Source organism: Centroberyx affinis, unplaced genomic scaffold (genome assembly GCF_046629955.1).
Source record: "Centroberyx affinis isolate AG114_WGS23_722 - 3 ecotype Tasmania unplaced genomic scaffold, CSIRO-AGI_Caff_v1 ptg001245l_1, whole genome shotgun sequence".
NCBI lineage: Eukaryota > Metazoa > Chordata > Actinopteri > Beryciformes > Berycidae > Centroberyx > Centroberyx affinis.
The window spans coordinates 590943-606136 of record NW_027279756.1 but is presented as its reverse complement, the minus strand read 5'-3'; the positions used below and the strand labels follow the sequence as shown (position 1 = coordinate 606136).

At 45.8% G+C, this 15194-nt stretch overlaps 1 protein-coding gene across 3 annotated transcripts in view; it reads left to right on the top strand.

Moving 5' to 3' along the window:
* The first annotated feature begins 505 nt into the window (after positions 1–505).
* The window catches only part of arhgef25a (Rho guanine nucleotide exchange factor (GEF) 25a), a 45430-nt gene continuing 30741 nt past the window's right edge, over positions 506–15194 (top strand). For 2 of the 3 annotated variants that reach the window (XM_071524872.1, XM_071524871.1), the window contains exons 1-2: positions 506–765; positions 2475–2607. In XM_071524872.1, coding sequence (XP_071380973.1) covers positions 670–765; positions 2475–2607 — 229 coding nt within the window. In that variant the 5' untranslated portion in view covers positions 506–669. Of the gene's footprint in view, positions 766–2474; positions 2608–12567; positions 13072–15194 lie in introns of those variants that run through there. The other variant, XM_071524873.1, reaches the window with a different exon arrangement.

The window sequence follows — 15194 nt, the reverse complement described above, 5'->3', positions numbered from 1 at the left end:
TATGCTCGATCCTCAAGTCACGCAACACAGTTTCAACATCCAGAGAAAAGAACAGGAGAAGACCAATCCACCAGCAAAACAATGCAGGGGACAAGACTCTTCTTCCACCAGGAGAATGGAATAAGGGAGAAAAGCTGACTCTGTGAAACGCTCAGGAGGAGGCCCAAGAAAATCTTCTATCTTCGTTTCCGGGGGGAAGCTTATTTTGAGAGGACCAGGTGGACGTATTCAGTGGACTAAGACAGAGTTGGGGACGCTCAGGGCCAGTCCACCTGTGTGTGTGTGTGTGTGTGTGTGTGTGTGTATTCAGGGAGGACAGGGAGGGACGAGGACAGAAGAGCACGTCCCCCCCCCCACGTCCAGACAAAAACATACCCCCCTCCTCCAGGATCAATTATTCATATGCATGAGGGTCTCTGTGGGTCAGTGCAGAACAAGGCGGGCTGCGGTGGCTCGGCTCCAAACTGACACAGCGCCCAGCGAGACTAGAGGTGAAGGAGGAGGAGAAAATAAAGGGACAAAGAGAGACAGACAGAGACAGAGAGAGAGAGAGATTGTGTGAGAGTTGGAGACCAAAGGCCATAACAGCAGAGGAGTGGAATTTCAGAAGGAGCTGAAGTGAAAGTGAGAGAGACTGAAGGAGGGTAAAAGGCTTTTTTTTGTGGGAGAATGAATTCTCTACAGAAGAATCAGGGGCGCACTGACCAGATGTTGGGAGCCATGGCTGACATGCTTACTTCCTTGGCAATGCCCAATCAACAGTGGGTGAGTTGCACTTCTGTTTTGTTAGCTATGCTGTTTGGGGTGGGGTGGGGTGGGTGTTTGTATATGTAAGGGCTGTTTATATGAAAACATGGTGCAGAAATTTAAATGGAAATCACATGGACATATGGAGGTATTTTGAAAGCATGGTGGAAGGCTTCTGAGGGTTTCATGAGCATGACGTGTAGCTGATCTCTGGCCTGCATCAAGATATATCAGATGAGCTAATACAAGTCACTATATACAAACGCATTCCTGGGATCAGATGCAGAGGGTGTATGACTAAATTGATCTTGCATCATCAGTGTAACTTGGTCATAAACCTAAAATGGTCAGAGAGAGAGAGAGAGAGAGAGAGAGAGAGAGAGAGAGAGAGAGAGAGAGAGAGAGAGAGAGAGAGAGAGAGGTTGCTAGTCTCTCTTCAGTGCTTGGGAGGAATCTTGGATGTTTCCGAGGCGCAGGAAGCAGAGTAGCAGTGATTAAGACATCTCACCATAAACAAGCTCATGCAGGCCCAACGCCTCACTGCAACCCTGCAACTTCACAGCACACCCTTTCTTTCCTTCCCTCCCTTCATTTCTCTCTCTCTCTCTCTCTCTCTCTCTCTCTCTATATATATATATATATATATCCCACTTCATCTCTCTGTCTCTCTCTGTCTGTCTCATCTCCCTCTTTCTCTATCCCACCCTCAATCTCTCTCTCTCTCTGTCTCTTGCTCCTTTCCCTTTATCTCTCTCTCCTTCGTTCCCTTCATCTTTCTCTCTTTCTCTATCCCACCCTAGATCTCTCTCTCTGTCTCTGTCTCTCTCTCTCTCTCGCTCCTTCCCTTCATCCCTCTCTCTGCTTCGCTCCCTCCCTTCATCTCTCTCTCTCTCCTTCTGAACACACAAATGTGGACGCCTCTACATTGAAAAGCAGTCTGAAATCACAGCTGTTTACAGGATGTAATTAACTACAAATCTGATGCCATAAAAAGGGGAAAAGGCCCACATTAAAAGTAATCTGGTTTCCTGAGGTAATGTGTTCTCTGATTGGTTCAGAGGTCACTATGGCTGCCACCTCAATTTCAGCTAATTTTTTTACATTTACTGAGGGCTAGACACATTTAAATGCTATATTAAATCATCCACCACAAATGCATATTTAGTAGTAGTGTCATGCCAATTAATTGCAGAGTTATAAACCCTGACCACAATTTTGCTGAAAGCTCAAATTACAGTTAGTTGGTACTTAATATCACATTGGGATTCAAACATTGAGGATTTAGAGTGTGTAAAAAGGCCAGTGGGTTTCTTTGTGAAAATCCCTTTTCTCTTTGGAAATTCACAATCTTGATAAATCATTTCCTCCCTGGCAGATAGCAGTAAAAACTAGAACAGTGATTATGATCTCTCTCTGTCCCCGCAGAGGAGTGATAACTCTGCTTGCCTCTATTAACCTCTATTCTGCTGCTGCTGGGTTGAATAAAGATTGGATCTGCTGTCTGAGAAACCCTTCCTTGCCAAGCTCTATGGCAAAAGCTGAACCTCAACAAATTCTCCGGCATTCTTTTTCACTGTGTAATGGAGACAAGGCAAGGATGCGAGGAAGTGGGGAAGAAATTAACCGTTTATATAATGTTGTGTGGTTATGTGACCATAAGCAATCTTACCATCACTTCCTCCTGGAGAGTAGGGCTCCACCACTGACAAAGGCATCTGTGTGTTCAGCTCACAGAGGGCGGCGAGGTGGACCCCCCTGCAAGCGAGGAGGGCAAGGGGCCTGTCCAGGGCCAGTGGGAGCCAGAGGGGCTGGACTGGGAGCAGGGCAGCGCAGAAACCCCAGAGCGGAGAGAAAGAACAGGTAAGACCTGAAACAGCTGCATTTAGCCGTGACCACAAACCCAGAATGCTAGTCCAAACACTGACCTCGCCAAACCAGTCAGAGCTTACCGAACCCATTTGCTCCTGACCGAAACACAAACTTCCAGCCTCGGCTTTGACTCTTTGTGTGAAACGTCTCAGATTTCTGCGCAGTGACATCAAACACAGCCTGCTCAACCACTCAATCACTTTAGCATGATGAAATACTACAGGCTAGAATCATTGTTTGTTGTTTCCATACATCTATTTTTAGCCAAGGAAAAGAGATGGTTTCTTGTGCAAGAGCCATAACTACAGCCTACCTGAAATCTGAAGACGAGGATGTGCTACGTGAGCTACTGCCCAGGCCCTTGGTTTCAGTTTAGCCTGTTAGTGCATGTTAGCCATATGGGAATCTAGCTTGAAAACATGCCTGAATCCCATCTGCCATATCTGATGGTGGTCATTAGGCGGTAATGACTTCAGGGCAGGTATCAGATTGGAGTCACCTGAGTCTTGATGGTTTTTGCTCTTAATTAACTCCACCCTCTGAGCGCTCTATTAGCACTGATAGCACCTAATCACTGTGCTGGGAGGTGGGCCCATGTGTAATGTACCATACTCAAGGAATCAGAGAGAGAGAGAGAGTGTGTGCGTATGCGTGTGTGTGTGTGTATATGCACGCAACAGTTTCCAGATGGGACAAAAAAACACGTTCTGCTGCCTCCCTTCCCCTTCTACCCCAACACTATTGGTTGCAGTTATTCTGATTTAGCTGTGAAAGGTTTGCGTGCATTGCCATTTTCCTTGAGTGCAATGGAACAAAAGGAGCTTTGTAGCTGGATCTGGGTTTGGGTGAGGGGGAGTGTGTGTATATATGGGAGGGCTGGTGGTGTGTACCATGTGGCTGGACCGCTAACTGTTGTGCAGAACAGTACATGGCGTACTGATGTGTGGGGGGCTCAAGGGGGCGGGGGATGGGTGGGGGGCGGCAGAGGAAACTGTCAGTGATGCTTATCTATAATGGTTGTACTTAGATGGATTGTCCTGTTGAAGTTAATGCACCCAAATATTATCTTAGCTTGCAGCCCATGGCTTGGAAGGGCAAAAAAGTAAAGAAATGCATTATTCATGGCCATGCGGAGGGACAACGACGTAAAGAGAGCTTGTTTACTCCAGTCCCAGCCCAACTGTTTTGTTCTGTTGTTTTTACATATCCTGATGTTCTCTGCAGAGGAAATTGGATGGAAAATCAATGAGGCACGGGGTAGAAACAATTCAAACCAAACCAATAAGACAGACATTGTCATAGCCCACTGATGGCAGTACAGAGAACATAAAACCTAGTCCACACATTAAAACTTTGAATTTTTACAGCTACTGATCTGGATGCAATCTCACATTTCGCCACTGCTTTCTTTATATTTTAAAGCTCTGTAAATTAAGGTGCTGACAATCTTCTAAAGCTGCAAAGCTAATTGGTGTAGATAGCACCTTCAGACATGAGCATCAGAGGGCATGTGGCCATTCTGCCATGGTTTGATTGGCAGAGGTCATGGTGTTCTGTCCATCTCTTGCTGTGTCTATGGAAGAGACAGAGGAGAGCAGGAGGCCCCTGCTTTCTTTCAAGACTTGGTTCATTGGACCATAAGGATCCATCTGTTAAGTATTAGAAACAAGATGCCTGCGAGTGGCTTCCCAGGAATCATAGGACAGTGCCAGCCTCCACAAAATCAGATCCTTCCTTCGCTCGCTCTCTCTGTCTCTTAAATCTTGCTTCCCACTTTCCTCTTCTTCCCCTCTCTGGATATTCTGTTCTCTCCAAAGCACGGAGACGATAATCTTACCACATCTCAACTTCCTCTTTTCTTCTGATCTTTTTCTCATTAATTTTCCCTGTTCTCCTTTCTTATTCCAGTTTTTTGTTGTTGTGTCTTCAGCAGTGGTATTCAAAACCTGGCCTCCCCTCCAAGTACACAGAGCTGCTGGTCATATTTCTCTCAAATCTCGCCGGATTCCAACCCGTCTCTTTGCTCCCGAGGCTCCCAGCCATCCAGTTCATGGCTTCCTCCGCCCCAGACAACATGTGTGTAGTCTGCAGCCCCCTGTTTCGTAACACACTGATCAGTGATGGACGACCACGTGTGTCCACATACTCTCCGCTTTATGATGTTGTCTTTTTTCGGGGTGAAATGCTTGAAGCCACATCAACAGGAAACTGCACTGAACCAATAACTGTAGTATTGCTGCATTAGGCACACAACTGCACATGTGCACATACACACACATTCTGCATGTCTCTTTTTAACCTTGAATACAGCATACATGCAACCTAAAAACACATGCTTACTATTAGTAGAGGAAAGGTTATGCCAATGAACTGTGATATTTATAGCAAATAGTGATAGTTTGTTTCACATAGAGCAAAGTAATGATGGAGACTTATGGGAACAGAATATGAAGAATACTTTATATTCTCATTACCTTTTTACAAAACAATGCACAATTCAATTTCTCCACAGTGGCAGCACAATAATTGTCTTTTTGACAATATTAAAGATTTGATGTCTTTTGGTTTGAATGCGCTTCACGAGTCTATACTTATGAAATACTGAAATAATTAAATAATATACCAGATTTGAAACACAACCTGAGATATCTGGTAGAACGAGAAATGAAAATAACTCTGTTGCCACTTATGTCGACTGTGATGGAAAGCAATACTTCTGGAAACACTGTCCTGTTTGGGAGAGTTACATATCCACTTAGGCACTCAATTGCCTCATTGGAGTACAAGCTAAATAAGATCATTTACCATATTCATCAGTAGTTGTGAGGTAAACTATGCAGAAAATCATGTCCTTGTCCATATCTGGTTTTGTGAGAGTCTGGGAGAGTGTGCCATCCGAGGAGAAGTGCTGATCCCAGAGGACCCTGGGACTAAACTGTGTGTGTGACCTTAAATGGGCAGAGATCAACCTGAAGCTGCAGCATATTGTATTGTCAGGACCGGAGATGGCAGCATTACCTCACCCAGGTGGACTGTGTGTGTGTGTGTGTGTGTGTGTGTGTGTGTGTGTTCACGTGCGTGTGTGTACTAACACAAAACATCCCGCCTGTTGTAACTGCCATTGTACTGCAGTGGGTTTACAGTGTTTGTATACTTTTTGTTTGTACAAATGTGTCTGCTTAGCACTTACATCCTGAATCTGAATCACAGTCAGTCGCACATACAGCATGTGGAATGGTTGTTATGTGTACAAAGACCTTTACAGTGCTAGATGATGTCTTGTCGACTTAAATGCCATAAATAGGTTCTGAGATATTCCATATGAAATGTGTAATGAAGAACCCAATATTCCTGATGTTGTTTTTGTAAACAAAGGCCTAAGAGAAGTCCTGATTCTGGAAATAGCTTGCACCTTTGACCTGTGCATCTGGCCTTTTCTGAAAAACTGTTTTAGTATCAGTCATTAGCCTCAGGTATATGTGGACTTGGGTTCCCATGTAGACTCATGGTTTCGGTTTTTGGCAGCCTTGGCCAACGCTGGCGGTCAGCGGCTCGAGGTCTGCCAAGAGCTAAGCAGCTGGCAAGATCCTGCTCCATCTTGACTGTCACTGGCAGCCTGGCTGTGTGGCGGAGGAGCTGCCACCTGTACCCTTACATGTCCGTAACCATAGAACCTGGAAACATTTGATTCCTGTGCTGTTATGTGAATAAGCGGGTTCAAACAGTATTTCATGTGTGTGTGTGTGTAGAATTGAACGGCAGGAGAACAGGTTGTGTTCCTTCAAACAGCTGGAGAAGTGGGTCAGGTTGGGCTATGAATGAATGAATGAATGAATTTCTTTATTTGAACAGGGACAAAGTACAAAGAACATTAACCTTATAAAACAAGGAGAGATGTAATGTACCAGGTTTTAGCAAATTGCTATTTTCCGCCCGTAGTCCCTGGGCAGGTAAGTAAAATAATAAAATTGGATAGAGCAGGGCAGGCAGGACACAGAGACGCCTTACAGGTCACTGCTCCACAGCACAGCTGGCATTTAGGCCAGAGACGGACACACACACACACACACACACACACACACACACACACACACACACACACACACACACTCAGGAATACTGAATTAAAATCCTTTTTATTTATAAGGATCTGCTCAGCCTGATTCAGCTCTAACTAATGTTTCAATATAGCAGAAACACTCCTTGATAAGTCTCTTTTTTCTAAAACCACTCTCCTCTGACTGGGGGGGGGGGGGGGTGTGTGTGAATATATTGTAAAATTGTATTGTCATTTATATACCATTTGTAAAATAAAAAGACTTTGAACAAAAAAACCCCAAAAAAAACACTCTCCTCTGCATTCATTAATCATGAAGGAAGCTGCAGTGTCTCCCCATGTGTGGTCTAGGTTTGCCCAGCATTTGCTTAATTAACATTTTCTCCTTTGGGTGGCGTTTTAGCTCTGGCTTAAGCCTTGAATACAGTCATCAGCTGCAGAACCTCTGTGCTGGCATTGCAGCGGTAGTGTAGGGTTCACAGCCAAGATCCAGACAGATAGAGGAGAGAGGCTGGAGCCGGTGGGTCTTTGATCCAGGGTCAGGTAGAGGAGGGAAAGTCTGACTGCTGACAGTCTCCAGTCCAAGTATCAGCACTACAGTACATAACACCAGCTGGTATGGAAAACGGAGAAGCAGTGGATGGGGAAAGGTTGAATACAGCCAGGGAGTATTTGTGTGTGTGTGTGTGTGTGTGTGTGTGTGTGCTGGTGTGTGTGTGTGTGTATGTTGGTTTTGGTGTGTATGCTAGTAACTGTGGGTGGTGTGTGAGTATCTGGTGTTTTGAGAAAACTGTGGATGGTGTACCTCCCTTCGATGTACTGTAGACTTCCTGCTGCCTCGGAGCTGCACGGTGAACACAGTGGGAGGTACAGAGTGGTACTAGCGCACACACACACACACACACACACACACACACACACACACACACACACACACACACACACACACACACACACACAGATAGAGCAACATACCAGTCTATCTGCCTGGTGTATGCCAGCCGTGTGGTGTGGTGCTGGGTCTAATTGGATGGACACAGCAGCTCCCTGGAGACCAGCAGAACGGGCCTGAAGAGAAGAGAACCGGACAGTTACGCTGCAACCTCAGCTCCGTGATGGGACCTCAGCCAAAACCCGACTCACACCGACTTGTCCAGAATGCCAGTTCGCCTTAATTGGCGCTCAGCATAGAGAGGAAGAGGGGAAGAGAGAGACAGAGAGAAAGAGAGAGAGACAGAGAGAGAGAGAGAGAGAGAGAGAGAGAGACTGTGTGTCTGTGCGTGTATCTGTGTGTGTATCTGTGTGTGTGTCACTGTGTGTGTATGTGACAAAGAGAGAGAGATAGAGAGGGAGAAGTGAGAGACAGAGAATAAAATCTGTGTGTGTGTGTGTGTGAGAGAGAGAGAGAGAGAGAGAGAGAGAGAGAGAGAGAGAGAGAGAGGAAGTGAGGGAGAAAGGAAAATGAAATCTAAGTGAGCATATTTTGGCAGGGTTTCAGCTGGCTGATGGGGTGAGGAGAGGCTAATGTTAGTGGGGGGCTGGGGAACACACTGCGACTAAGCAACCACATATCTGCCGAACTGAGACTCCATTACCATGCATGCTTATGTCATACGAATTCTGCGTATTTAAGAGAGCTGTTCCTCCCGTACTTGGAATAAAGTGCATGTTAAATGGCATGCATTATGAATGAGTTTGGTCCAGCGGAGTGTGCATTGTAATTATGATACCACTTTTCAGAGCACACTACTACAAAAACCATTGTGTTTAGTTTAATTGTTTGTGTGCATTTGCAGGAGACATTGCACAGGAAGAGAGTGTGTGTGTGTGTGTGAGAGAGAGAGAGAGAGAGAGAGAGAGAGAGAGAGAGAGAGATCAACATGGTCAGTTACAGACAATTTATCGTCCCCACTAAATCGATTATAAGACATTCATAAATCACATTCATGATCCTGATTCCAACTTGCCTCCTAAATATCTCTTATCTACAGCATCCATCTGCAACGTGCCTCGGCACACAGAGTCTTTAGACAAGCCGTTCAATCCGGTCCAGCGTGAGTGTGCATGTATAGATTTTCCAATCCTCTGTCACCACAGTAGTCCAGGATGAGCGACTCTTTCTGCACATCTGTGTTTATGCATGGGCATACATGTGTGGATGAATCATGTTTGTTTTGTGAGATTGAAAAAGAGGAGGAAGGTGGGATGGAGGGAGGGAGGGAGGAAACGAGAGAGAAAAAAGGAGCGAGATGCTGGGTGTTAACGCACGCCTCACCTCACATCCCTCCTCTCCTCCTCCTCCTCCTCCTCGTTGGAATCACGCAGTGCTGGGGAGGAGCATTTTTTCCATACTTTCATTAACATTCATGGCTTTGCGCACGTCCGCTGCGCCAAAGTCAATGTTCATTTATTCAAAGGTTTCACTCCATATTGAGAGAATGATAGGTGTTGGGCTCCAGGGCTGATCCACAGAAACACAGAAACAAGGTTCCCTCAGTACTTACAGTCACAAAAATCACCACACAATATAAACATCATCAAGTGCATTTTGAGTGTTGGCCAACTTGCCCATTTTCCTTTATCATATCATCATTCTGTGTATAATCATAATAATGTCAGTGTGTTCCTGAATGAAACATTTCATATTCCACTCGTAATGGTGTTACTGCTGACAGAATATTGTTGAAATATGAGGCTAAAAGAAAACAATCTCTTTCTATGTTTGCAATACTTTGAGCAGCGGTGCTGACTGAGTGAACCAGCAGTCACCGCAGTTTGAAGTAGCCTCATGCAACAGGTACAAACGCCCTCTACTGGATGCCTTGTAGAAGCACAAGCACATCCAGCAGCTGCTAACTTAAGAGTACATGAAAAGCTTATTCTGCATTCACTACATGAACACTGAAAACACCTCAAGAGCAATGTGTTCTCTGTTATCACTCCGCTGTGTAGTCGTTCTGTGTATAAAGCGACAGTGCAGTCATTCTCTCAATTTGTAATGTTTTGTCCTTGGATTCTTGTCTCAGTGTCTGCTTTTTATCTTCTTTCCTTTCAACTCTCAGTTCTGCCATCAAATCCATTGTGTCTCAGCCCTCTTTGAATCGTGTTCCTATGCTCAGACAGCGTTCAGCAGCCATATCGGCATCAGACGAGTGGAGACATTCAGCAGTGCTGCTCAATATTCCCCTGGTGATTTGCCCCTTCAATCACAGTCGCTTAAAGCATCCATTATAAGCAAAGAAAGGGAGAGATGGAGGCAGGCGGCGAGGGAGAGGAGAGATTGTGATCTCTTTATATCTGTACAGAGCCGGCATTTGTACATGTTTGTGGATGGGTTGTGTGTGGCAAAGCAGTGTGTGTGTGTGTGTGTGTGTGTGTGTTGCTTGGGCCTGACCTTCTACCTGAGAGTTGATAATGTGGCTATTATTGTGGGTATTTCCAGAGAAATATCTCCTTGCACATGTGATGTTTGCTTCAGTATGCTCTCTGTGTGTCTGTGTGTGTGTGTGTCTGTGAGTGTGTTTGTGTGTGTCTGTGTGCATCTGTGTGTGTGACAGAGAGAGTGAGCGAAAGAAACAGAAAAGGGGAGAGAGGAAGAGAGTCAGAGAGAAAGCGAAAGAGTAAAGCCTAATGCATACTGCGTGTAACTGTGTGTGTGTGCACTGTACTTTGTGTGGCTAATGGGTGAGGCAGCCAGGCTCCTCTGTTTGCTCTGAGAGTCTCCTGTAGACAGCAGGAACATCCTGACAGAAGTCTGCCACCACCCTGTCACTGTGGAGAGATGGATGCTAGAGAGACAGCCATGCCAAACCACAGAGCACACCTCAGGGATGTGTGTGTGTGTGTGTGTGTGTGTGTGTGCTGCGTGCCTCCCTGTACGGGTGTGTGTGTGTCTGTGTTCGGTGCCAGCCGACACTCAGCCGTCTCCTGTTTCCCTCGATGCCCACGGAGAGGAACCTGAGTGGGTGCCGTGACGCTTGCTTGTCAATGTTGCAGCAATCAGGTGGTGATTTCCGCAGAGTCGGATCGTAGCCTGTGTGAAAAGACCGTGGCGTGACGCGCGCCGCACAATTGGGATGAGCTCACACCATTCTGACTCATAAGCTGGCAGCTGCAGGCCTCGGAAATGCTATTTTTTTGGTCAGAAAAACACAGGGTTGAGTCTCAGAACATGCGATGTCTCATAGTGAGCGTTAACACCACCCTGTTGTGCTTTCCTACTTCTGACGGTTGATGTCTTGAGTTGTTCCGGTGCAGTAGCCTGCCATGTTTATGGGTATTTTAACAGACTGTATGATTTCATCTGTAAGGAAGGATGATGAGTCATAATTTATGGTTGGATGACTTTAATGTGCTCTGATATGTAAAGCGCAAGTCTAAATATGGTACAGTTAGTGTGTACTGCTATGTTGGCAGTCATACAAGTTTTACAGTTTCCAGGTTCAGAGAACTAGAGACCAACAAAGCAGCTGATCACTGGCAACAGACAAATTCATCTAAATAAAAATAAAAACACATTTACTCATTTCACAAGATAGATTGGACAGGTAGAGCATTTCCTGAGTGTGTGTGTGTGTATTGCAGTGTGTGTGTGTGTGGGCAGCAGAGAGTTATTATGGCCCTGCCTGCCTGGCTGTGTCTTCACCTCAAGAGACACACCCCCTCAGTAAGATATGCACACTCATGTCTAGCGCCAGACTCAAATGCCCATGTATGCACTTTCTGATTATCTGCACAGTCACTCAATCACAGGCGTGCGCGCGCACAAACACACACGCACGCACACACACACACACACGCTCACACACACATACGCACGCACACACACACTTAATCTGCTGCACCACAAGCCCTATCACATACTATTTCATGAGTAAAACAGTTGAAACATCTAGGATAAACGTTATGTCCCAGACTCCCAGCTGAAAGTATTGGTTAGTGAAAGATAGTTAGATAGATTTACTGAGCTGTTCTCTTCACTCTAGAGGTCGCTTTGGTTAGGCCGTCCCACTATTTATGTTGAAATGTCAGGCTGAATGACTAGCGTTACACACACACACATACACACATGCACACACACAACACGCACACAAAGAATGCCAACATTGTGAAATTCGAGACCCCCAGCTTCATGGAAAAAAGAAAAAAAGAAAAACGCTCTGTCTCCGTGCCGGCCCCACAATCATAAATGAACACAAAAGTCATTATGGAGCTGCCCCAGCCAGGAAAGCCCACTATATGAGCCATACACTCTCAACAAGCCTCGCATAATAACACCTTTACAGACTCCTACTGGAAAAAGACATGACACCTTCAGCCTAACATGGCCTCTCCTCTGTAAATAGAATTATGTATCATTATAGACCTGGGTGTTCTTATTTCCAGGGTCAGCTCTGAGCAGACACTAGAGAGCGTGGCATTTCATCTGGCCCGGGAGTTGGATTTCCAAGAGAGTCCCTGTTAAGCATTATCCATGCCAAAATGAGGTTCAGCCACGTAGAAAAGAGGATAAGAGACAAGACAAGTGAGAAGCGAGGGACGGCGGACGGGGAGGAGAGGAAAGAGAGGGGAGGAGAGGAAAAACAGCTGAGAGGGTGGGGGGGGAGAGGAGAGAAACAGAGGACAGGAAGAGAGAGAAAATAAGGGGAGTGGGAACCTTATCCTGGAATAGCCAGCAACTAGAGCTGCAGACTCCACCCCTCTCACCCCCTCCCCTTTCTCTCTCTGTCTCTGTCTCTCTCTCTCTTTCTCTCTCTCTCTTGCCCTCACTCTCTCTCTCTCCAAAGCAGTCTCCCAGTCTGTCATTTGACCAGGCAGTTCACAGAGGCGAGAGCTCAGCAACTAAAAAGAAAACAGAGAGAAGAGAGAGAGAGAGAGAGAGACAGACAGACAGAGAAGGAAGGGAGCGGATTCACCTACATGACAAGCGTGCTGGAGTCTTTCCTTGGCTTTTTCTTACCAGATGAAAACCTGAGTGTGGATTTCTTCCCAGCTGCTTTTGTTTTTTTTGCGGGACTGTTTCTCTACTTAGTCTGGACCGTGGGCTTTTACTATCTGTAATCAGCTGAGGAGGCTCATCTGACACCTTTTTGGGATTAACACTTTTGAGGATCACCCCCCCCCACCACCACCAGCCCCAGCAAACCTCTGCTTGTGTGCATGTTTGTGTGTGTGAGAGAGAGATAGAATAAGAGAGAGAGCGAGAGCGAGAGGGAGAGAGAGAGAGAGAGAGAGAGAGTGCCATGCCCACCTCTGCTAGTGGTCGGACCATCCAGAGGGGTTCAGCATGAAAGGGGGCCACCATCACCACCACCACCACCATCACCGGGGCTGCGGCTGCCAACACTTGTTCCGTAAAGTCCTGGCCAAGTGTGGCTGCTGCTATGCCCGAGTCAGAGGTCAGTGTCACACACGCATGCACTCACACTCACACTCACACACACACACACACACACACTCACGCACACGCACACATACACAAACGCTGAGTCTCGTCGAGTCTATCATCGTGAGTCTAGGTACCGCTGTCTTTAGGTTCATACTGGTAAATAGCTTACGTGAGTTAGTTTATGTTTGTGTCTCTGTGTGTGTGTGTGTGTGTGTGTACATGTGTGTATTTCCACGTGTGTACATTTACTTGTATGTGTGTGTATTTGTTGATCATGCTGAACTGAAGCAATAACAAACAACAGTTATCTCCACTCTCCTCTCCTCTCCTCTCCTCCCCCTCTCCTCCCCCTCTCTTTCCATTTGATACCTCCGCCTGCCTGCTCCACATTCACTGGTTTTCCTCTCCTCCACATTTGCTTAGATGTCCACCCACCTCTCCCTTATCTCTCCCTCCATTCCTGTGAGCGAGTGCTAATGGTTTAAGTGTAAGCCTTGAGCCGCTCGCTCGCTCTCCCCGCCTCCAGCTGAAGCAACAGATGTGTGTCACACACACACACACACACATCCACGCACGCAAATAGTCTTCCTACAGATGGCTACACAGTGAGGAACAGGAAAGGGGACAAGCGTCATGCATTCTTCCATTAAAAAAATGGAGGAAAAGAGAAACAGAGAGAGAGTGTGTGTGTGTATGGGACTTAGAGAGTGGTTGTACTCATCACGATGAGTGTGTGTCAGATAGGTTATGTGCAGCACGTGGATGGATGAAACGCACTGGGGGACTGAGCCACTCTGAAACATTCCTCTACCCCAAACAGTGAGAGCAGAACAAAACAGCAGTAATCCCCCTCTCTCTCTCTCCCTCCACCTCTCTTGTTTGCTATAATGAAGTGCAGCAGGAAAAGCAGCAGTCCATTAGAATAGTGTGGGTGAGTAAAAGCAGCGGGTGGCACGATATGTAATAACAACAAAGCCGGTGCACACATTTGTTTAGAATATATACAAAGCCCAGGACTCACTGTAACATCTAGCTGAGTGCAGATAAGACAAGATCATGTCTCTCTCTCTCTCTCTCTCTCTCTCCCTCTCTCTCTCTCTCTCTGTCTCTCTTTCATTCTGTCTCTTTCTGTCCCTCTCCTCCTCTTGTGCACACACATGACCTCTATTACAGTGAGTGGCTTGGAGGCAAAGTTAAAACAACAAGGGTGTCTAGTGGCAGCACTGGAGTTTACATGTGTACATTCCCCTTTACAAGGCTATATCAAAGGGATAAACAGCAGCCTACCCACTGGGGCTCGGTTCATAGGGGGCTCGCAAAGTAGGCTTTCATATTATTGGCCGACATTCTTGGATACATACCTCAGATGCCTTCAGTTTAATCTCTTATGTAATGGATATTCTCCTTTTCCATAGCCTGCAGCACCCCACCGCCTCACTCCTACCATGTTATCATAGCAAATACACCCACATCTAGTTGGTAATACACAGACATGCGGGGGACTGGAAAAATGAAACATCTTGGGCTATAAAAAGAAATGGGAATAAACACAAGAGTAAGAACATAACTCCAACAGACAAGTAGTTTCTCAATTCAGTACACAACCTTTAGCCTATTAGAGGGCTTGTTTGGATTCAACATGAGGTTCTTACTTGCAATTTAATATCATCAGATGTTTTATATTTTACAGTAAGAAGCAGGAAAGTCCTTGATCTTCCTTTACAATCTGAGCTGGAGCAGTGCGAGCGCTATACCCTCTGGAGAAGCCACGCTATAAAACTCCAGTAGTCTCTCCGAGGGAACTTTAACTATTGATGTGAAGCTGTGTGCTGTATGAAACTTCATACTCTTCACAGAGCATGTAAAGTACATTTTTATGTTGCTACTGCTGGTTTGGTCCCGCTAGGACACTGAGGAGCTTGCATAAAGTCATTTCCCCTCATCAGATACAATAAAGCAGCTTCTTCTATAATTAACATGATGTCAGAGGATAAAGTTCGGCTGTGGTGAACCTTAAGGCTTAGAGTCTTTAAAGTCTCAATAAAACGGCATTTTGAGAGCATCTTGCTTCCTTAATTTGATCATTGAAACAGGATATTGAGGTGGTACATAATCATTCAAAAGTGTAAACCA